Source organism: Cynocephalus volans, chromosome 3, assembly GCF_027409185.1.
Source record: "Cynocephalus volans isolate mCynVol1 chromosome 3, mCynVol1.pri, whole genome shotgun sequence".
Lineage (NCBI taxonomy): Eukaryota > Metazoa > Chordata > Mammalia > Dermoptera > Cynocephalidae > Cynocephalus > Cynocephalus volans.
In genome coordinates, this window is record NC_084462.1 from 88053385 (window position 1) to 88076733 (window position 23349).

Consider the following 23349-nt stretch of genomic DNA (forward strand, 5'->3'; position numbering starts at 1 on the left):
TCCTGGGCCTCTGTGATGAGGTCACTTCATCCCTAAGACTTTGGAAATAACCTTGAACTTAGGCTTGTGCAGGTTGCGCTTTTGTCCATGTGCTTAATAGAAGTATGAGAAAGGGTTTTTTGAAATGTTTTCCCCGAGGTATCTGAATAGGGGCAGAGTGAGGAGGAAGTGAAAAAATACTGTTTTCATTGGACTGGATTTGTGTTTCAGCTATCAATTTCTTGAGAAATTTAATACATATGTTTTTATACCTATGTAATTTAATGGATCACAGTAGAGAATTTAGTATTTTATTGGTTTGTAAAATGGTATAATTTAGGGAACACTAATGTAGACCAGCACGCTTTATTTTAGAGGTAAGTTATCTTGCTTGCTGTTGTAGAGGAAGATAGTTTCAAAATCAGTAATATTAGAATCCGGTAAACCTGACTCCATACTTTGTGACCTTGGGAAAGCTACATCATCTCTGAGCAGCACTTTTCTCATCTGTAACATGGACATAAAATTTACCTTAGAGGCTTATTGTTGGAAATCACCTTGTTTAGTCATATAGTGGGTGCTCAGTAAATATTCTTTTGTAATTATTAACTTGAGATAAAAACATCACAAGTAGATATATGAAGAGGTAATGGTTGAATATTTCTCTCTTAAAACTCTTCTCTAGTTTTTGTAGTACATATAAAAGTACAGGTACCCAGTTTGGGTTCATTCTGCTAGTCTTAATTCTGATTAGGAAATAATTCCCTTGAGGTCAGAAACTAATGCATGTCTCATAGCATGGAGCACAAAATTAGGGGCCTAATTATCAGTGAATTGGTTGAAAAGGCAAGATGTCTAGGATAAATCAATAGGTGGCTATTTTTAGATTTTAAATTTTTTAGAAATTTTTATTTGAAGTATACATGCTTATATGTATTAATAATGTATTTGTGCAAAAATTTTAAAAAACTTTTTTTTTTCATTAGGAGAGAGAAGCTCTTCAGAAACAGCTGGATGAAGCGAATCGAGAAGCACAAAAATATCGACAGCAGCTTCTAAAGAAAGAACAGGAAGCAGAGGCCTACAGACAGAAATTAGAAGCTATGACTCGTCTTCAGACTAATAAAGAAGCTGTTTAATTGAAACAAACATAGTTTGATTTTACTTTTGGTCAAGAAAGAATACATACAATCTTGAACTGTACGCAATAAGGGTACAGTCATGGGAATACAGGATAATAAAAAAGACTACAGGTTGATAATTGGACTTAAGCCATGAGCTCTGAATTCTTGTAATATAAAACTTTAGAAGTTGTGAAATGTATTTAAAAGTGAATTCTGTAAATAGTTTTTGGTTTTTTTTTTACGGTTCCAAATGAGTTGATAAAGATTTGTTGAAAAGATCCAAAAACACAAGCCACTGTTTTTGTGAATTCCTTTTGATTTCAATATGAACCTGAATTTCTCAGAAACTGAACAGTTTTAAGGGTGATCGTTGTTGACTAGAACAAATGTTGTATAATAATTATGGTGGACTGATGCTGGAATTTTTCCTATAGGTATAAACTTCTACATGAAGAGATTTCTCCCAGGAAATCTTTGTACAGCTTTAAGTTGTCTCAGATTCTCTGAAAACATTTTTTAGAAAGCAAAATTTTTATATTTGTTCAATTTCAGCTATACCCAAGTAGATTTACATGTATATGAAGCAAATATTTTTTAAACTTTCTGTTTGTTGTACATATTCTGCATGTTTTATAATTTCAAAATGCATCACTTGCTTAGGTATTTTTCCCACAAAGATGATGAAAGTTACCAGGAAAAACAAACAAAAAATCCTTTTATTCTATAGGTCATTGAAACTAAATAAGCTAGCAGCTGGTTTTATTGGAATTGACAATGTTCTTGGAAGGAGCAGCTTACAAGATAACTTGAATTTACAAACTGCAAAATCTATGCTTTTTTGAAAATTTCATAGTGGGGACGTGAAACTGTATTCTGTGCCTTCCATCATGATTTCCACATGAAAGCACTTTAAGGCACTGGATTTTAAGATAATGTTTTTGGAAAAGTCAGTGTATATGGGTTTCTGAAATATTTCATGGACTTATTTGACCCCCCTCCCAGGAAATTATTCTTATGGAAAAAATTGCTTTTGTATGTAGAACAAGAACTTTTTGTACTGCAGTGATGCTATACGTATGTCTAATGTAACTTTTACTTTTCCCTGTGAAAGCTCAACATCTGTGCTGTGACTTACTCTCATCACAATATTGTTGAATTCCACAATGTATGACATCAAACTCAGACTGTTCATTCTTTTCTGTAAAACATAACTTCAAGCCCTTTTTTCTTGCTTTATTTTTTAATGTTTTATGAAAATGTTTAACCCTAAAACCCCTCTAGATTACCTACACTGTATAAAGAAGCAGTTACCCTTAAAACTGTACTCTGGCCTACTTTTCTATTTTACAATTAAATATCTTTTCCACATATGTTCAGTGTAGACTTATGTTTTGACCACATTTGATTCACACATTAAAGTTTTATTCTACTTTGTATTTGAGCCATATGCTACCATATGAAAATATTTTATACTTTTCACATGGTGACGTGAAAATCCCTGAGGTAACTTCTTGGGAATTCGTTAGTTCTCTCATTGGAGTTATCGGTATAGTTGTTAGTGTAATAAGGGAGTCTGTGGTGTACCAGCCTGATAGTTGCTACTTGGAAGCTCTTTAAAAGGTTTTAGGGCTGAAATGGGTTTCTTGTAGACAAAAAAAAAAAAGAAAGAAAAAAAGGTTTAGGGCAAATTTAAAAACTCTCTAAGGAAGAGGGAAAAAATTTGCTTAAATTTTTTGCTAAATTTGACATATTTTAAATTAAAGCTAGGTTTTAAAAATGCCAGGCCAGGGGCTGGCTGGTTAGCTCAGTTGATTAGAAAAGTGTTGTAACACCAAGGTCAAGAGTTCAGATCCCTATACTGGCCAGCCACTGAAAAAAAAAAAAAAAATGCCAGGCTATATTTTCAGTTGCATTAGGCTACTTTTTCTGCAGTCCTGAAATGTCAAAAAAGAATATCAGTTTTTGATTACTCTAGTGCATTAGTTTATTATGTTGGGCGGGGTATTGGTATAGCAGTCAGATACCTTGACACACAGTGTTGGAGTGGAGAAGGGCCAATATGTTCATCCTAGAATGCAGCCACTGTGGAGTTGAGCTTCCAGACCAGTCTGGCTCTGAAAAGCCTTGAAGCAGTGTTGGAAACAATTGGAAAGCCAATTTAGTGCCTCCTTTGACTTCCAGTCTCCTGTTCTGCTAGACACTTTATTTGGTGCAAGAAAAAACTATTTTGAATTTTTATTGAATCAAAAAATTGATTATACATAATTTTGGGGGTTCAACATTGACACGTTGATCAAATCAACATTACTAGCATATATATTGTTACAAATCATACTTTTCTTTGTACACATTGTCCAATCTCTCCCCATCCCCCCTTCCTCCCCACTCTAATTACACTAGATTTCTTCTCTCCTTCTGAAAAAGTAATGGTTACTCTGCTGATTTTTTGCCTAGATGATCTGTCCAGTGCTGAGAAGTGTGTTCAGGTCCCCCAATATTATCGTAGAGCAGATGCTGCTTCTGTCACTCTGGAATGGGCTTTGTGGAGAAAGACATCCTCTTCTTTTCTTTGGTCTCTGCTGGTAACTCTCCTAGTGTCAATGCACTCCAGTGGCTGATGGACTATCTGCGTGGTGGTTGTGGCATCTAGTTGCTTTCTCAGCAGCCATGGTTATTGTGGTGGCTGTGGCGGGCCAACCACATGGAAGTGATGTTTTGGCATGCTCCTTGGCGCTGGTAATGTGCCTGGTTGTTGGGGGGTTCTGGTCCCTGGCTCCATACCTCAGGACCCCGGGTGGGCCCCAAGGCACTGTTGGTGTGCCTTGTTGTGGGAGGAGGAGTCTAGTCCTCAGATCCATGCCTCAGGTCCCTGGGTGGGCACCAAGGCACTGGAGGTGTGCCTGGGCCAGAACTAATTTTTTGTCCTTTGCTTAATTCTAAAATGGGGGAACTTCCTGTGTGGACCAGTACTTGAGCTGTGTGGGTTAGCCAAATTGCTGCTTTGCTGCAGATTCCCTAGGGAAGGCTTTTTGTGCAGCTCAGGTCTTAATGGTTGATCTTATAGGTACTCCCAGCTCTCCAGAGACCCAGTACACCTGTGTTGTGTAGAAACTCTGATCTGGGCCTGAGTCTTTTCATCAAACTGCACCCCATGCAATTCTATATTCCTGACCATTCTCCTCTGGTCCTTTGCTGATTGGGGTGCCAGTCAGCTGTCCTTGCTGTGACCCAGTGTTCTCCTGGTGGGCCTGTCTCCCCCACCACCTGTGCTGCAAACACTTCCTATGGGATGGGCCATGTGCTGGTCCCTTACTATGACTCACCGGCTTCAGAGTGGCTCCTTTTTTTCAGTTGTTGTGGCTCTGTGCTCCTATGTGGGTCCATGGTGGCCTGGGGGCCACCAAAGACCTCTTCTCCCCAGCTGCCTCCATGCAACCTCATCTGAAGGGCACAGCTGCAGCTTTTGCCAGCTCCTGCTCTGTGCACCCAGTAGCTCCAGCCTTAAAGCAGCCATGGCACAAAATGGTCAGGGTGGTTTTTTCTTTCTCTCATCGTGGTTTCTCCCACCTTCATGCACTCTGCAGGTCTCTCCTCCTCTTCCCCTCCCCTGGGCTCTAGCAGCCCCAGCTTGGCTGTTGTTGCTTTTTTATAGTTGTAAATTGGTTGATTTGTGGGAGAGAGTGACTCTGGGGACTGTCTATTCTGCCATCTTGACTCCAACCCACAAGAAAAAAATTTGATTTCTAATAACGCTGGCATAAATGGGAGAAAATAATTGGTACTTAAAAGGAATAAGTCTATGATAGCATCAGGCATTCAGATATCTTTGGGGGAAGTTCACTTTTTTCAGTCATTGTTATTGGACTTGTGTAATTTCTCAATCATCTACACCTGGTTCACTATACTGTGAAATAAATACTTAGATGAGAACTTGTAATAAAAACTTAAAAATGGGTTCCCTTTTCCTTTTTCTTTTTTTTTTTTTTAGCTTCTTTCATACTGTTTTCAGGTGGGCTGGAAAAGCTTTGCAGTCTAGTCATTCTCAATGATGTTCTGAGCAGAGGAATAAAAGAATATGAAATAAAAAGTTTTTAGAAATTCATACTTAATGTGTTTCCACTACATACATGTGAATTTGTAGTTAGCGGTCATCTGGTTGCCATGCTGATGGTTAATTATTTCCATTTATGTATGAACATACCTTCTACAGCAGACCTTCTCAGCTAGGGTTCCATCAAGCCATTAAGTGTTAGAGCCTAATAAGTAAATTTCTTTCCTATGCACCTAGGATGATTCTTGATATGTACTAGACACTGAGCTCATTAGGTGTCTTGATTGCCTTGATTCAGATTTAACACTAACTTATGTACAGTTGCTAGACCTCTAGGATTATAAATTTTAGGTTGGGTCTGGGATGCTTTCAGAAAGCCTTGTCTGAGAAGGAGTATTTTCAGGGACTGTACTTCTCAACTAGTTTTTCATTCATTGTAATTTATTTTATTTATATCTCATCTTAATTACTTCCTGAAAGGATTTGTGATGTCATTTGTTTTCATTGGCTTTTAGGAATTGTTTTCTAGTGTCAATCTTTCATGATATGAATGGCAGAATAGTTATTCTCTTACTCTGCCACTGGATTGCTCCATTTCTTTAGGATGATGGAGGGTTGGCAGTTGGAGAGCTTTCTTCTGTGACATTCAACAGAACAAAATTAGAGAAGGGAATAAATGGGAAATCTCATGTAATAAAGACTATACTTGTAATAAAAAGTTTGCATATAAATATTTATTCAAAATATATTGCTGATGAAAATCTATGCCAGAATATGTCTTCAGCATATCATTTATGATGTTATGTATTAAAAATTAGAAGAAACTGTTGCCCATAACAGGAATTGATGAGTTCATAGAAATATTCATGGCAGATTTATTCTGATGTGACTTTTTTTTTTTTCCTATATTACTCTGTACAGGAAAAAAAAAGTTTTTCCTGATAAAATATATAGTTTCTTTGTGCTTTAATACCTAGAAGGCCTTGAGAGCTGACACAAAGTAAAATACAGCAAGAAGGGCCGGCCTGTGGCTCACTCGGGAGAGTGCAGTGCTGATAACACCAGGGCCATGGGTTCAGATCCTATATAGGGATGGCCGGTTAGCTCACTGGGTGAGCGCGGTGCTGACAACACCAAGTCAAGGGTTAAGATCCCCTTACCGGTCATCTTTAAAAATAAATAAATAAAATAAAATAAAATAAAATAAAATACAGCAAGAAGAAAAGCCTTTTCAGATAAAATCACAAAACAGTTGTTGGAACCTTTATGTCCATATGGATGGGTTCCCAAGCATTAGCACTCAGGCTTATATAACAAACAGAAAAAATTTTGTTTCTGCTCACCTGGCTTCTGTTGAATAAATAACTCCTCCATCATGTCAGATCAACTTAGGAATGCACCAATAGATTTGTTATTTTATTGAATAATATTTGCTTGAATGTCATTATAGATAACTAGTCTGTTGTAGTTTTGAATGATGTTTGCTATTTGCTTTCTCCGTGTTTGGTGAGAACACCTGATGCACATGGAGTCAGTTTGACGTAAGCTCTCCAAATTCATTTTTAGATTATTCTGTGTAACGTGTGATGGAAATCAGTGTCATCATTGGATATATGTTTCTGGTTCCAAATCAAAATTTTGATATCTATCAATACTTTTGTGACTTAAAACTATTTTCCAAATATAGATGTGCAGATTAGCCTTATGTCTTCTGATCATTCTGATACCCTGAGCTTCTTTAAAAATATTTCACTTTTTATTTCTTCTTGGTTCACAGTCTTCGTAGTTTTTATGTGTTCAGAAATTTATCCATTTCCTCCAGGTTTTCAAATTTGTTGGTATACAGTTGTTTATAATAGTCTCTAATGATTCTTTGTATTTCTGGGGTATTGGTTGCAATGTCTCCTTTTTCATTTCTGATTTTTATTATTTGGGTCTTTTCTTTTTTAAGTTACTCTAGCTAATGGCTTGTCTATTTTGGTTACCTTCTCAGAAAACCAACTTTTTCTTTCACTGATCTGTCCTATCATTTTTGTGGTCTCTATTTCATTTAATTCTGCTCTGATCTTAATTATTTCTTTCCACCAACTAATTTTGGGATTGGATTGTTCTTGTTTTTCTACTTCTTTGAGGTGTGGTGTTAGGTTGTTTATTTGAAACCTTTCTATTCTTTTGATGAAATAAGCATTTACTGCAATTAGTACTGCTTTTGCAGTATCCCACAGGTTTTGGCATGATATTTCTTTATTTTTGTTAGTTTCAATTTTTTTGTTTAATTTCCTGTTTAATTTCTTCTTGGACCGTAGGTCATTCAGGAGCATGTTGTTTAATTTCCATGTATTTGTATAGTTTCCTGAGTTTCACTTGTTATTGATTTTGTTTTAACCTGTTGTGGTCTTAAATGATAGTTGAAATGATTTCAATTTTTAAAAATTTGTTGAGACTTGATTAGTGAGCTAACATGGTCTATCCTGTAGAATGTTCCATGTGCTGATGAGAAGAATGTATATTCTATAGTCGCTGGATAAAATGTTCTGTAGATATCTGCCAGGTCCAATTTGTCTAAAGTGTACCAATAACGAGCAAAAAGACTAAAGTAGCAATCAGCAGTCTCCCAACAAAGAAAAGCCCAGGACCAGGTGGCTTTACTGCTGAATTCTACCAGACCTTTAAATTCTCTTCAAACTATTCCAAAAAATTGAAAGAGGCCATTCTCCCAAACTCATTCTACGAGGTCAGCATTACCCTGATACCAAACCAAAGATACAAAAAGAAAAGAAAACTACAGGCCAATATCTCTAATGAACATAGATGCAAAAATCTTTAGCAAAACATTAGGACTCAGAATACAGCAACACATCAAAAAGACTATACACCACAATCAAGTGGGATAAATCCCAGGGATGCAAGGATGATTTAACACATGCAAATCAATAAATATGATAAATCACATCAACAAAATCAAAGACAAAAAACATATGATCATCTCTCTAGACACTGAAAAAGCATTTGACAAAATTCAACATCTTTTTATGATAAAGACTCTTGCTAAATTAGGTTTAGAAGGAAAGTATCAAAACAAAGTATCTCAACACAGTAAAAGCCATACATGACAAACCCACTGCCAGTATCATCCTGAAAGGGAACAATACAAAGTCCACTCTCACTACTCCTATTTAACATAGTATTTGGAGATATTAGCCAGAGCAATCAGGCAAGAGAAAGCAAAAAAAAAAAAAAAAAAGGGCATCCAGATTGGAAAAGATGAAGTCAAACTGCCCCTGTTTGCAGATGACATGATCCTATATATAGAAAAACCTGAAGACTCTCCAAGAAAATCTTAGAGTTGATAAACAATTTCAGTGAAGTTGCAGGATACAAAATCAACACACAAAAATCAGTAGCATTTTAATACTCCAATAACGAACCAGCAGAAAAAGAAATCAAGAAAGCAAGCCCATTTACAATAGTCACCAAAAAAAAAAAAAAAAACCTAGGAATAAATTTACCCAAGAAGTGAAAGATCTCTACGATGAGGACTACAAATCACTGCTGAAAGAAATGAAAGAAGACACAAAAAGGTGGAAAGACATTCCAGGCTCTTGGATTGGAAGAATTAACATTGTGAGAATATTCATACTACCCAAAATGATCTACAGATTCTATGCAATCCCCATCAAAACATCAATGACATTCTTCCCAGCAATAGAAAAAAAATCCTAACATTCATATGGAACAACAAAAGACCCCAGATAGCCAAAGCAATCCTGAGCAAAAAAATAAACAAAGCCTGGCACATAATACTACCTGACTTCAAATTATACTACAAAGCTACAGTAACCAAAACAGGATGATACTGGCATAAAAACATATATTCAGACCAATGGAATGGAATAGAGAACCCAGAAATCAACCCTCACACTTACAGCCAACTGATATATGCTCCAACAGGAGCATACATTGGGAAAAGGACTGCCTCTTCAGTAAGTTGTGCTGGGAAAACTGGGCATCCACATGTAGAGGAATGAAACTAGACCTATACCTGTTTCCATATACCAAAATCAACTCAAAGTGGACGAAAGACTTATATATAACACCCAAAACTATAAAACTATTAAAAGAAAACATAGAGGAAACACTTCAGGAAGTAGGACTCAGCAAAGACTTTATGAACAAGATCCCAAAAGCATAGGCAACAAAAGAAAAAATAAGTGGGATTATATCAAACTAAAAAGCTTCTGCTCAGTTAACAGAGTGAAAAGACAACCTGCAGAATAGAGAAAAAATTTGCAAACAGTTAATCTGACAAGGGATTAATACCCAGAATATACAAGGAACCCAAACAACTTAATGGTAAAGAAAAAAAAAAAAAAAAGTAACCCAATTAAAAAATGGCCAAAAGAGCTGAATAGGCATTTTTCAAAGGAAGATAATCAAATGGCCAACAGACACGTGAAAAAAATGCTCAACATCACTCAGCATCAGGGAAATGCATATGAAAACCACATTGGGATATCATCTCACCCCACTTAGACTGGCCAGTATCAAAAATACAGAGAATAACAAAGGCTGGCAAGGATATGGAGAAAGTAGAGCCCTCCTACACTGTTGGTGGAACTGTAAATTAGTGCAGCTATTATGGAAAACAGTATGGAGGTTCCTCAAACAACTACAGATAGAACTGCCATATGAGCCAGCAATCCTGCTGTTGGGTGTATGTTTACAGGGATGGAAATCATCATGTTGAAGGGATACCTGCACTCCCATGTTTATCACAGCTCTGTTTACTATGTGTGTGTGTATATCTATATCTATATCTATATCTATATCTATATCTATATCTATATCTATATCTATATCTAGCACATTTTCCTTATTCAGTCGTCCATTAATGGACATTTAGGTTAGTTCCAACTCTTATATAAATATATATATAATGGAATACTACTCTGCCATAAAAAGGAGTGAAATTCTGTCATTTGCAGCATGGATGAACTTAGAGAAAATTATGTTAAGTGAAATAGCCAGGCACAGAAAGAGAAATACTGCGTGTCCTCGCTCATAAGTGAGAGCTGAAAACAAAAACAAAAACAAAAAGAATGAAAGATACAACAATCACAATAATTTCTTGAATTTTCAAAAGCAGAGAATGGAACTGAGGCCACCAGAGATGGGAAAGGAGGAGGGAGGAGTTAGGGAGAAATTGTTAAAGAGCCACAAAAAATGTTTACATTGTGTAATGATAAAACAAAAAAACAAACAAAAATGAAAACAAAAGAATATTCCCTGGCAGCCTCAAACAAAACACTTCCCAAACCAAAGTCCTCACCTCTCACCCAGCTCTTTTTCTGTGTCTGGATTCTCCATCAGCCGTTCAAGCCAGAATCTTGATATCATTCTAGATCCTTCTTCTCTATTGCCCCTCCCCTGTCCCAAACCCATGTGGCCACTGACTGCCATTTGTCCCATCTCAGAATTGCCTCTTAGATCTGTTTCCTCTTCTGGGTTTCCATTGACACTGTGTTTGAAGAGTAGGGGACATGGCAGCATGGGATGTGAGATAAAGATGAACAAACACAGTTTGTGTCTACACTCAGGAAGATCTTGAAGAGCATGTTCAGGGCTTTATAAAATAAATAAATAAATAAAAATATTTTACTTTAGTGATAATTAAATATTGAATATAATTTTGATACAATTCCTAAGGGCTCTTCATTTCTAGATAAATATTGTAACTTCCCTCCCAAAGCTACCATTTCTTTTCTGGAAAATTTTTTACCTGATTTCTGAGGTTTTGTCCACCATTCTTTATTAAGTGCTTACTCAGTTTCTTATCTGAATAGTTCTGATGTCACTTGTATAGCTGACACATGTTTTCTACATGTATAGTACCATACAATACAATTCCAGTCTTACTGGATTGATTACATGGATTATAATTTTGAATTTTATGGATTGTTTAGATGTCCTTTTGATTTTTGTATAAGAAAATAATTTTCTTATTTTTTTATGTGTGCCAATTAAAAGTCAGTAAAGCATTCATTTTTGTATTACTGTTTTTCATGATCATTCTAGACTTACCGTCTTCATCACAACTCTCAAGAATTAAGTTTAAATTGCATTCATTTATTTTGCTGTAGGAAAGTATCATATATTAAGAAAGCTCTCACGAGTGAAACTATAGTCTTTCCTTTTTTAAAAATCCTTGTTCAAAGGCTGGCTGGTTAGCTCTGTTGGTTAGAGCATGGTGCTGATAACAAGGTCCAGGGTTCCATCCCTGTACTGGCCAGCCTCAAAAAAAAAAAAAAAAAGTCCTTGGTCTGCCAGAGAACTGACTGCTTCCAAACCTTTCTACCTAGTATCACAGAGACTCAGGGTATCAAACACAGAAGCTTATTATTAAATGTGTTCAGTGCCTTGTTGGGTATAATTTAATACTCATTAGTTTTTTGTTTTGTTTTGCTTTAATGAAAACTTAAAAACATACAGAAGAGCATAGAGAATAAAATGACAAACGTCCATGTACCTACCACCCAGATTTAATGAGTCTTAAGTTTGTGTTCTTTACCTCAATTCTTTAAGAAGCAGAATGTTACAGATGTAGTTGGAGTCTCATTGTTTTCTTGCCTGGTCCCTCCCTCCCTCCTAAAAGATCTCTCGGTCTCTCCTAAAAGACAAACACTATTAACCTCTATCCTGAGGTTGAGATGCTGCTTTCTACCTACATTTTTACATTATGCTTTCACTATGTACCTGATTTCAGAAATATATGGTAGAGTTTTGTGTGGTTTTTAAACTTTGTTAAGGCTCTCACACTACACCTGTACCATTCTGCATGCTGATTTTTCAGTTAAATGGTATTTTAGACATTCAGATTAATTCTTGAATGTCCAATCATTCGTTTTGACTTATATAAAATTAAGAATATACCATAATTTATTTATCACTTTTTCTATATAGAAATGCCACTTCCTAACACTAAGGTCAAGGGTTCGGATCCCCATACTGACCAGCAACAAAAAAAGAGAAATGCACTTCCAATTTTTACTGTTATAAATAGTGCTGAAATGAACATCCTTGTATATTTTCTCCTTATGTACAGACACTAGGCTTCCCCAAGGTGTGTACCTAGAAATGGAATTGTTTGGTCTAGGTAGACAACTTTACTAGATATTATCAAATTGCTTTCTAAAATATCTGTGAAGAGTGCATAGTAATGAGAATTTTCATTTTCCCACATTTCACAAACCCTTGATACTGTTCCACTTTAACATTTTGGCCAGCCCACATTGACATGAAATTTTTTCCTCTTATTTGCATTTCCCTTATTACCAGCAAGGTCAAACATTTTTCCCTGTTATTTCTTGCCCATGAAAGTTTGTTCTTCCATGAATTGCCAGTTCGTGGCCAGTTTTGTCGTTGGGTAGTTTTTCTTACTGATGTGTTGAAGTTTAATATCTTTCTGAAAACTAAACTAATCTTTGCCTTGTTGTATAAGTTGTAAATATCTTCTCCCACTGCCCAATGTTTTTAAAAACAGTTTGTATCAGCTGTGATATTAGGAAAAAGAGAAAAAAACCCTTCATTGATATTGTCTCATTTAGTACATTTATTAATGCTTCTTTGTGAAAGTCTCAATGCCAGGCTGAAGGAGAATTCCAAGAAGTTTTACGAGTACATGAATCTAATACCCAAGCAGTCTATAATTAATGGTGGAATGCAATTTTAATTTACAACTTTATCCTTTTTCTTTGTCTGTTCAACACTACCTCCTTTTTATAATTAATGCTTTTCCAGGTAATTAGTGAGGAAAAGATTTAATTTTCACACTTAGTATTTTTGAAAGATGTAATATACTACCTAATATAGTGTTTTTCAATACTTGCTCTTTTTCTTTTGATATTTTATAGTTGTCTATTTTGAATTATATTTGAAAGAACAATAAGTGGATTATTGCATATGATGTTTAGTCAAGTGTTTGGGAGCATTTAGCAAAGCCTCCAAAAATCAGAACTCCATTAGCCCCCTGGTCTTGCAGCTCTGGCATTTTAGGAGTCAAAGACAACAGCAGTTTGGGGTGATAGAAAGTACAGTGGTACTGAGAGTCTTGGGTTCAAATCCTGTCTTCTTCAAATATTCTCTTGTGTAATTTTAGCCAAGTTTTCAAATTTCCTTGAGATTCAGTTTCTCAAGGATGGGGTTGAAGATGGCTTGGATTAGGTTGTTGTAAAGATTGAATCAAACAGTGTGTATGAAAAGTGCAGGGCATAGTGCTCAGTGCGTCATAAACATTCTTAAATATATTTTGAGGAAATACGTAGTGAGGCAAAGCTGTATTAAAGGTACGTAGAGGTCAGTCATCTCAGGCCCACTCTCTTCCTAGTGGCAAAAAGGTGTGATTTTCTCTGGTCCCAAGGCTGATGCTCTGTCAACTCTGTTAGCATGCTATACGCTTCCCAAGTGAGCTCTTAGGCCTGATTACTCTTTGCACAGCTGCATCCTCTCTGGCGGAAGATGGACTTCCTTAGACTGACCCTACTTCACATCTATCCCCAGTGTCTATTCAGGCGCCAGAAATGCCATTACTATGGGCACAAAAATCTTTCAATACATTGTTGAAGATAAAACCAGTTCTTCAACTCTAAGCAGTTCCTTGGGTGGTGTACTCCCTGTCTCAAGCTGTTGTAAATCCCTCTCGTTTTCTTGTTAACACACTTCACTTCTGGTTAACGCTTCCCTCATTTATCAGGCACGCATTGTACTTCTTTGTGGAATTTCTCCGTGAAGTTAAGAATTCCATGTTTTATTTTTGTTTTTGCCTTGCTTTTGCCTGGCTTCAAGGTACATCCCACTAACTTCTTTTCCTAATTTCAGCTATAAGGAAGAGTGGAACAGATGTGGAAGACTTCACATCTCAATTCTTCTAAGGAGAACTCAATAAAACATTCCAAACAGTTAATTGTGTAAAAGTACAGAACTGTCGCTAAAACTTTTAGTTTAATTATTTTATTTACTCTGTGCAACATCTCTTAAAAGAGAAAGGAAACAGAACTCACGGTCCCCACATGTGGAGAGATGAGGAAACACTGATAAAATACTTCATCCTTCAGGAGGGCATTTTGTAAAATAGATTCAAACTCTTTGACTCAGCAATACTACTTTAAGGAAATATCTAAGAGTGCAAAATTGGTTTATCTCATTCTTACTAATAGCAAAACAATCACTCAAACCACCACCACCAACAACCCCCCCCCCCACCACAAATGTCCAATATAGGAGTCGGTTAAAGAAATAGCAGTATGTCCATGTGACAGAATACTATGCAGACATTAAAGTGTTAAACAGGTCCTTTCCCTAAAGTACAGGATGATTAAATTTTCAAACAGTGTATGTACATGTGTGAGTGTGAGGTGTGCAATGTCTCTCCCGAGAGGGAGTTACGAGTGGGGGTAGGTACAGTGTGAGTAGGAGCATGGTAGGTGGCAGGAGGTGTGGAGGAAAAGGATGACTGTGGATGGGGAGGGATGGGGAATGAACTGTGAGGACTCCAAATAGACAAGCATCTGGCAGGCTATGTGACGTGTCATCCTTGCACATTTATCTCAATATTCACTTCTTGATAAGCTCAGCCAGTTTCACAGCTTTAAACTTCATCGGTAGGCTGATGACTCCCAAATTTATATCTCCAGCCCAGGCTTCCTCCCATCAACTCCAGACTCAACCAGCTACTTACTTGATGGTTCCACCTACACATCTAATAGACATCTGAAACTTGACAGGCTCAAAACTGAACTCCTCACATGCCTCTCAAAACCTTCTTCTCTTATAATCATTCCTGGTCTGGCAGTTAACAACTCCATCCTTCCTGTTACTTGGGCCTCAAACTTTGAAGCCATCCTTGACTCTTTTCCCTGTTTCATATCCCACATCCAAGCCATTAGCAAATCTTGTTTGTTTTACTTTCAGAATATATCTAGAATCCGATCACTTCACACTGGCCTATTAGTACCACCACCATCTCTTATCTAGCTATAATAGCTTTGTATCTGATCTCCGTTTCTGCTAATTTCTCTTACTATTCTTTGCCCATTTTTCTATTAGAGTGCCGGTCTCTTTTTCTCAATTCAGAATTCTTCATATATTAGAGAGATTAGCCCTTTGTGCTATGATCTGCGAATATTTTTTCTCAGTTTGTCATTTATTTTATTTTTTTCAAATTTTCCTTATGGATTTTTTCTAGGTTTTTGAAATAACCTTTTTTTTTTCAAAGTTAATATGTGCATTATAGGAAACTGAAAATCACAAGAAGCAAAGAACAAAGGCTTTCACAATCACAAGCAGTTAAAGTTTAACGTGTCCTTCCGGGTCCTGTGTGTGTATATACACAACATCCAATTTTATGTGATTGAGATCATATGGTATGTATCATGCTTTTTCACACATTATGAATATTTACCAATTCAAAGTTGCAAAGATCTGTGAGTATTTTGATAACCAAGAATATACTACACTAACTCAGTCTGTTAGAAAAAAATCTAATCTGTCTCAGGAAGTTGGTAGCACAAAAGAAAGAAATAAAGGAAGAAAGAAAAAAAGAAAATAAAAAAATGTAATACTGCCTTTCTTCACGATAAAAATTTCATAGAAAACAAAAATGGCAACAGGCCTCTAGATAGAAGAATTGGCAGAGATATGATTAAAATACTACATTCCCTTAATGCTCAGTTTAAAATGAGCATAAAGTGAGAGTATACTGAGGATGTTTCTAAGAATATTTGATCAGATCTAGACTATTAAAATATTAGCAATAAGGTATATTTCCACTGAATTACTTAATGTTTTCCTACAGTTCAGCCAAAAGAGATGCACAACCCTCCATGGATATTATCAAAATGTAAATATGAAAACATCTGCATACATTGCTCCCTTCATATTTCCTTCTACCCTGGGTTTTGTTTGTTTGTTTGTTTTAATGTGATTGAATTTATGGTGTCTGGTTTTTGAGCCATAGTTATAAATGTATTGTTCACTCTGAGATTGTCCAGGAAGGCTCTTTAATTTTCTTTGTGTAATTTCCACTTTCTTTTTTTTTAAAACAGCTCTACTGAGGTATAATTGATATACAAAAAAATGCTCATATTTAATGAATACTATTTATGAGTTTAGACATATGCATACACCATGAAACCCTGCATTACCTTGATTGCGGTGATGGTTTCATGTAACTGTATGTTTTTATATTTTACGTTTAAAATTCTGACTTTTTTGGAATTTAATCAAGTACATGCTGTGAAGAATGGATCTAACTTATAAAAATGGCTACACCTTGTTCTAGCACAATTTATTAAATAGTTCGTCTTTTTCCTTCTGATCTGAGATGTTATCTGTTACATGCTAAATTCCTGTACGTATTTGGATTTATTTATTCCTTTTGTTTGACTCCTCATACACCAGTATCTCATTGTTAATTATTGATGCTTCATATTATATTTTAATACTTTCTGAGTAAAAACAGAACGTTCTCATTACTCTTTGTTTGCAGAGTTTTCCTAGTTATTCTAGCTTATTTATCTTTACTTATAAGCTTTAAAAGTAGGTAGTGAACTCCAAAACAAAACACCCAAAAAGCCTGTTGGTGTTTTCACTAGTATTGTGTTAAATTTACAAATTAACTTAGGGAAAATTGTTATCTCTGTGACGTTGAATCTTATTCTCTAAGAACATGGTATATCATTCCATTTTTATAGGTCTCCTGTGATATCATTCAGTAGCAATTTAAAAAATCTATTATGTTCAAGGAAATAAAAGTCAAGATTAAAAAATTTGTCAGGGGGCCGGCCTGTGGCTCACTGAGGAGAGTGTGCTGCTGCTAACAACACCAAGGCCACAGGTTCGGATCCCACATAGGGATCGCCGGTTAGCTCACTTGGGAGAGCATGGTACTGACAACATCATGTCAAGGGTTAAGATCCCTTTACCCGTCATCTTTAAAAAAAAAAAAAAAATTGTCAGGGAGTTGAAAACTGTAAATAAGCAAACAAACAAAAAAATGAAACTTCTACAACTGAAAGACAATACAACAACTGATATTAAACAAATTTTAAAAAACCCTTATATTAAGCAATTAATAAATGGTTTTATCATCATCATATTAGATACATTTGGAGAGAGAACCCAAAAGTAGGTCTGAAAAAAATTTCCAAACTCAGGGAGACAAGAAGATGGAAAATAAAGAATATAATATAATTATATATGAAATAAGGTAAAAATGTTTAGCGTAGGCATAATCGAATTTGGAGAACAATAGAAGAGAGATAATGGAGCAGAAGAAACACTTGAAGAGAAAATAACATGCTTTTCCATTTAAAGTAACTGACTTGGTGTTCAGTACTTTTTATGTGCTAAATAAATGTCAGCTGTTATCATTGTCAATATTATTCTTCCCGCCCTGTTCCTATGAAAGGTTTATTGGCAATACGACTGCAGTCCAAATCCACTAGGCCATTTTTTCACTAAAGACTTTATATTCTTCAGGCATTCCCTTACATCGACAACTTTATTGAGATATAATTCCCACACTATAAAATTCCTGCATTTATTTATTTATTTTTTTAAAAAGATGACCAGTAAGGGGATCTTAACCCTTGGCTTGGTGTTGTCAGCACCACGCTCAGCCGGTGAGCGAACCGGCCATCCCTACATAGGATCTGAACCTGTGGCCTTGGTGTTAATCAGCACCGCACTCTCTGGAGTGAGCCATAGGCCGGCCCTTAAAATTCCCGCATTTAAAGTGTAAAATTCAGCAACATGGATGAGCCTGGAAAACATTATGTTAAGTGAAATAAGTCAGGTTCAGGATGATAAATAGTGCATGTTCTCACTTATATGTGGGAACTTAAGAAAGTGAGCTCACAGAAGTAGAGAATAGAATAGAGGTTACTAGAGACTGGGAAGGGTACCGGGCCACAGAGAGAGGTTGATTAACACACAGAATTACAGCTAGATAAGAAGAATAAGTTCTAGTATTCTCTAGTAGTGCTAGGTGTCTATAATTAACAAATTTATTGTATATTTTTCAAACAGCCAGAAGAGAGGAGTTCAAATGTTCTTATCACAAAGAAATGATAAATGTTTATAGCGATGAACATGCTTATTAGCCTGATTTGATCATCACACAGTGTATATAGGTATTGAAATATTACTCTGTACCCCATAAATATTTGCAATTATTACCTATCAATTAAAAGAAAAAAAACAAAAATGCATACAATTCAATGAATTTTAGTACTGCAGTGGCTGAGGGAAGACCTCCCCTTCAGCCCCCTGAAGGCTCTCTGAAAAATCAGCTGACATACACAGATTAAAAGAAAAAGAGGCATAACAATTGCTTTTTTGGGAGGGCAGCTGGCCAGTACGGGGATCTGAACCCTTGACATTGGTGTTATAACACGGCATAACGAATTTATTTGATCATAGTTTTATGTGACATGGGAGCCTTCAGAATGAAGACCCAAAGGTATAGGGAAAACTGCCCGTTTTTATGCTTAGATTCTATGAAGCAGGGACAGTCTTATAAAAGTGTGACTGGACAAGAAAAGTATGATCTAATGCTAATAGACTGAGTGGGGAAATGCAGCAAGGCCTGCCTGCTCAGACTCTTCTTGGCCTCTTTGTGTAGCATTTATTCCTCCACTCTATGGGGTAGGATCCTCTCAGGAATGGGGGTTTTATGACCTACAATCAGACAGGTAGGTCAGAGAATTTCTTTATGGCCAGCTCCAAGACAGAAAGGTGGGGGATGATCAGAATATAATTTTAGTCTTTAGGGCTGGGGAAAAGGGGTTCTGGTTTCTATGTCCCACCTTGGGGAAAAGAGATTCTACTATGCATTTTCCATGAACTTTTTGAAGACCCCTTGTAACTGCTATGGCTTGTCTCAGGGGAGAATGAGGCTGAGACAGGAGCCCAAGAGAAGTTCAGAGGAAAATTTTGCTTTTCAGGCTGCTTCTGAGGTTTTCACTTCAGACACTGCTTTCTGAATCCAACAGTATATTCACAGAGTTGTGTAACCATCACTATAATCGACTTATACATTTTCATCAGTCCCTGTCCTTCCCGCCCAATAAAAAGCTGTTCCCCTTAGCCATCAGCCTCCAACTCCCTGTTCACCCCTAACTCCTGGTAACCACTAATCTACTCTCTGTCTCTATGGATTTGACTATTCCGGGTATTCTGTATAAATGGAATCATACAATATGTGGTCCTTTGTGACTGGCTTCTTTCACTTAGCATAATGTCTTCAAGCTCATGGATAAGTATTCTTCATTCCTTTTTATCGTGAAATAATATTGTATGGATATACCACATTTTATTTATACATTCATCTGTCGATGAACATTGGGTGGTTTTCACTTTTTGTCTATTATGAATAATGCTGCTACTAGCATTCATGCATGAGTTTTTATGTGGGCATGAATTTTTATTTTCCTTGGATATATTCCTAGGAGTAGGAATTGCTGGGTCATAAACGAATGTATGTTTAGCCTTTATTTTTTCTTTTTGGCAACTGGCCTGTTCAGGGATGGGACCTTGGACCTTGGCATTACCAGCACCATGCTCTAACCAACTGAGTAACTGGCCAGCCCTGGTAAGCCTTCTGAGGAACTTCCAGAATGTTTTCCAAAATGGCTGCACAATTTTATATTCCAACCAGTAATGTATGAGGGTTCCAATTTCTCCACATCCTCACCAACAGTTGTTATTATCTTTAAAAAAATATTATAGTAAGCCTACTGTATGTAAAGTGATATCTCATTGTGGATTTCTCAGTAGCAATTTAAGAAAACCATTTTATTGCAAACTCACAATGTTGGAGTGAGCAAGACAGGCCATGTTGGGACCTAAAAATCACATGGGCTGTAAAAGATTTTAAAAGGACACAGTTTTTTTCTTGGCATGCATTTCTCTGAGTTCTCTCTTTTCCCATGGTTATTTGATATTTTGAACCTTGGTTATGGAGCAAGATGACATCTTTATTCTTATTATTCTGATACTATCTATCTGAAGATAGCATAAGATCCCATAGGTTCGGGACTCAATCCCACCAAGGCTGCCACCACTTCAGACGCAAGTCGCACAACCGGCTACAAACCAGAGTTCCTGCAACCTCTCCCTTGGGTTCAATTAATTTGCTAGGACAGCTTCCAGGACTCAGGGAAACATTTACCTTTACTGGTTTATTATAAAGGATACAGTTGAACAGCCAGATGAAGAGATGGATAAGGCAAAGTATGGGTGGGGGCATGGAGTTTCACGCCACCCTCCCAGAACCTTCCTTGTGTTCAACAACCCAGAAGCTCATCAGATCTCATTGTTCTAGAGTTTTTACAGAGCTTGATCTCCAGCCTTCCCCACCCACTCAGAAGTCAGTGGGTGGGATTTAAAGTTTAACGCTGTAATCACTGGGTCTTTCCAGGGACCAGCCCCAGTCTGAGGCATTCTAGGGGCCCCGCCCTAAGTCACCTCATTAGCATAAACTCAGGTGTCTTCAAAAGGGGACACTCCTATCACTCAAGAAATCCCAAGGATTTTAGGAATCTGTGACAGGAACTAGGGACGAAGGCCAATATATTTTATATTACACTGCATTCTCCCAATGATCGCATCTTATATAAAATAGTACAATGTCAAAACCAGGAAATTGACATTGGTATGATACTGTTAATTAGGTCAAATACAGATTTTACCAGTTTTAAAATGCACTCTGCTATGGATCAAATGTTTGTGTCCCCCTCAAATCATATGTTGAAACCCTCACCCCCAACATGATAGTATGAGGAGGTGGAACCTTTGGGAGGTGATAAGGTTTAGATGAGGTCATGAGGGTGGAGCTTCCATGACAGGATAAGTGTCCTTATATGAGGAAGAGACCAAAGCACTCTCTCTCTCTCCACCATGAGAGGATACAGCAAGAAGGGGGCCATCAGCAAACCTGGAAGAGAGCTCTCACTAGGCAGTAAATCTGCCAGCACTTTCATCTTGAACATTTCAGCCTCCAGAACGGTGAAAAAAAGTGTTTGTTGTTTCAGCCACCCGGTCTACAGTATTTTGTTATAGCAGCCCAAGCTGAATAAGACAAACTCATTTGTGTGTTTGTGTATAATTATATGCAGTTTTGTCCCACACAGAGGTGTTTTTTTTCTTTTTTTCTTTTTGTCTTTTTCGTGACCGGCACTCAGCCAGTGAGTGCACCGGCCATTCCTATATAGGATCCGAACCCGCGGCAGGAGCGTCGCCGCACTCCCAGCGCCGCACACAGAGGTTTGTATTTCCCTCACCAGAATCAAGACACCCAGCCGTTCCATCACCACCAAGGAAATCCCTCATACTATACCATGAAGTACAGTTGCACCCCTCCCCCACCCCATGCTTAACACCCTGAATTAGCAACCACTAATTTATTCTACATCTCTATAATTATGTTATCTTGAGAATGTTACATAATTTTCACTCAGCAAATACCCTGAGATACATCCAAGTTGCTGCGTGTGTAATAATTCTTGCATTTTCATTGCTGAGTAGTGTGCTGTTGTATAGATACAGCCCAGTTTGTTTACCCATTTGCCCACTGAAAGACATATGGGTTATTTACAGTTTGGGCTATTACAAACAAGGCTGCTGTAAACATTCATGTACAGGATTTTGCATGAATAAAAGTTTTCATTTTTCTGGGATAAATTCCTCAAAATTGCTGGTAATTGCTGGTTTGTGTAATAAGTACATGTTTAGTCTTCTAAGAAACTAACAAACTGTTTTTCAGAATGGTACCATTTTATATTCCCACCAAGAATATATGAGGGATCCAGTTCCTCCACCTCTTTGTCAGCATTTGGTATTATCATCGTTTTTTATTTTAGCCATTCTAATTGATGTGCAGTGATATCTTGTTATGGTTTAAATTTGCATCTCCCTAATGGATAACGATGTTGAACATCTTTTCATGAGCTCATTTGCCATTTGTATATACTCTTTGGTGAGTAGCAATTTAGGTTTTTTAATATAGGTTTTGCACATTTCTTATTTTTTCATAGATTTTTCTCTCTTCTTATTTTAATTGGCATATTTTTAAAAATGCCATCTTTCAATTAGATATTGTATAAATAAGAACTCAATTTTGGGCCGAGCCCGTGGCGCATTCAGGAGAGTGCGGCGCTGGGAGCGCGGTGACGCTCCCGCCGCGGATTCGGATCCTATATGGGAATGGCCGGTGTGCTCACTGGCTGAGTGCCTGGTCACGAAAAAGACACACACACACACACAAAAAAGAACTCAATTTTGTACCACACTACCTTAAAGAATTTCTTTAGCTTTTTAAATGTTAGAGGCTTTTAACCAGGAATATCATGATCAAATCTGTGCTTTTGAAAACATCGCTTTGACTATTCTGTAGAGATTAGATTGGAGGAGGCCAGGAGCAGATGAGGGACGGCCAGTTAGAAGGCTTCTTCATTAGTCTAGGTGAATGGTGATGATGGCTTGGACCAGAATAGGGTGGTAGCCATGGAGGTGGAGTGAATTTGACAGATGAGAGATTTATTTTGGAAGTAGAACTGGATCTGAACAGATTGGATTAAGCAGGTGTTGAGGGAAGTGAAGGGGATGGAAGAGTCCAGGTTTATGCTTGAGCTTTTGGATGGATGGATGTATAAATAAATAATGGATGGATGGATGGGGAGATGATGCATGGAGATGGGGAAGACCAAAAGGAGAACAGATTTTTAGGGAAAGACTAAAATTCAGTTTTGCAACATGTTAAGTTTGAGGTGCCTGAGAGCCATGCAAGGGCATTTGTCAGATAGGCAGTTGGAAATAAGATTTTGGAGCTCAGAAGACAAGGGAGGGACTGATGGTGTAAATTTGACGTGGGATTTATATGTACACAGATATCACACAGGTAACATTTAAAGCAATAGAAATGGACAAGGCCACCTAGAAAGGAGAGGAAAGGCCGGCAACACCCTGAAGCATGCAACATTTAAGGGCTGGGTGGAGGAGACAAATATCCAGAGAGGTGGAAGGAAGACAGTAAGAGGCCATGTCTCAGAAGCCCAGAGAAACTGTGTGTCTCAAGGACAAAGTAGTCACAAATCAAATGACACCGAGAGGACAAGAAAGATAACTGGAAACAAAAAAGTC

General features: G+C 37.1%; 1 protein-coding gene across 4 annotated transcripts in view; it reads left to right on the forward strand.

Moving 5' to 3' along the window:
• The window catches only part of GABPB1 (GA binding protein transcription factor subunit beta 1), a 64181-nt gene extending 61719 nt beyond the window's left edge, over positions 1 to 2462 (forward strand). For all 4 annotated transcript variants that reach the window (XM_063088700.1, XM_063088701.1, XM_063088702.1 and 1 more), the window contains exon 9: positions 966 to 2462. In XM_063088700.1, coding sequence (XP_062944770.1) covers positions 966 to 1118 — 153 coding nt within the window. In that variant the 3' untranslated portion in view covers positions 1119 to 2462. The remainder of the gene's footprint in view (positions 1 to 965) is intronic.
• The last annotated feature ends 20887 nt before the right edge of the window (positions 2463 to 23349 follow it).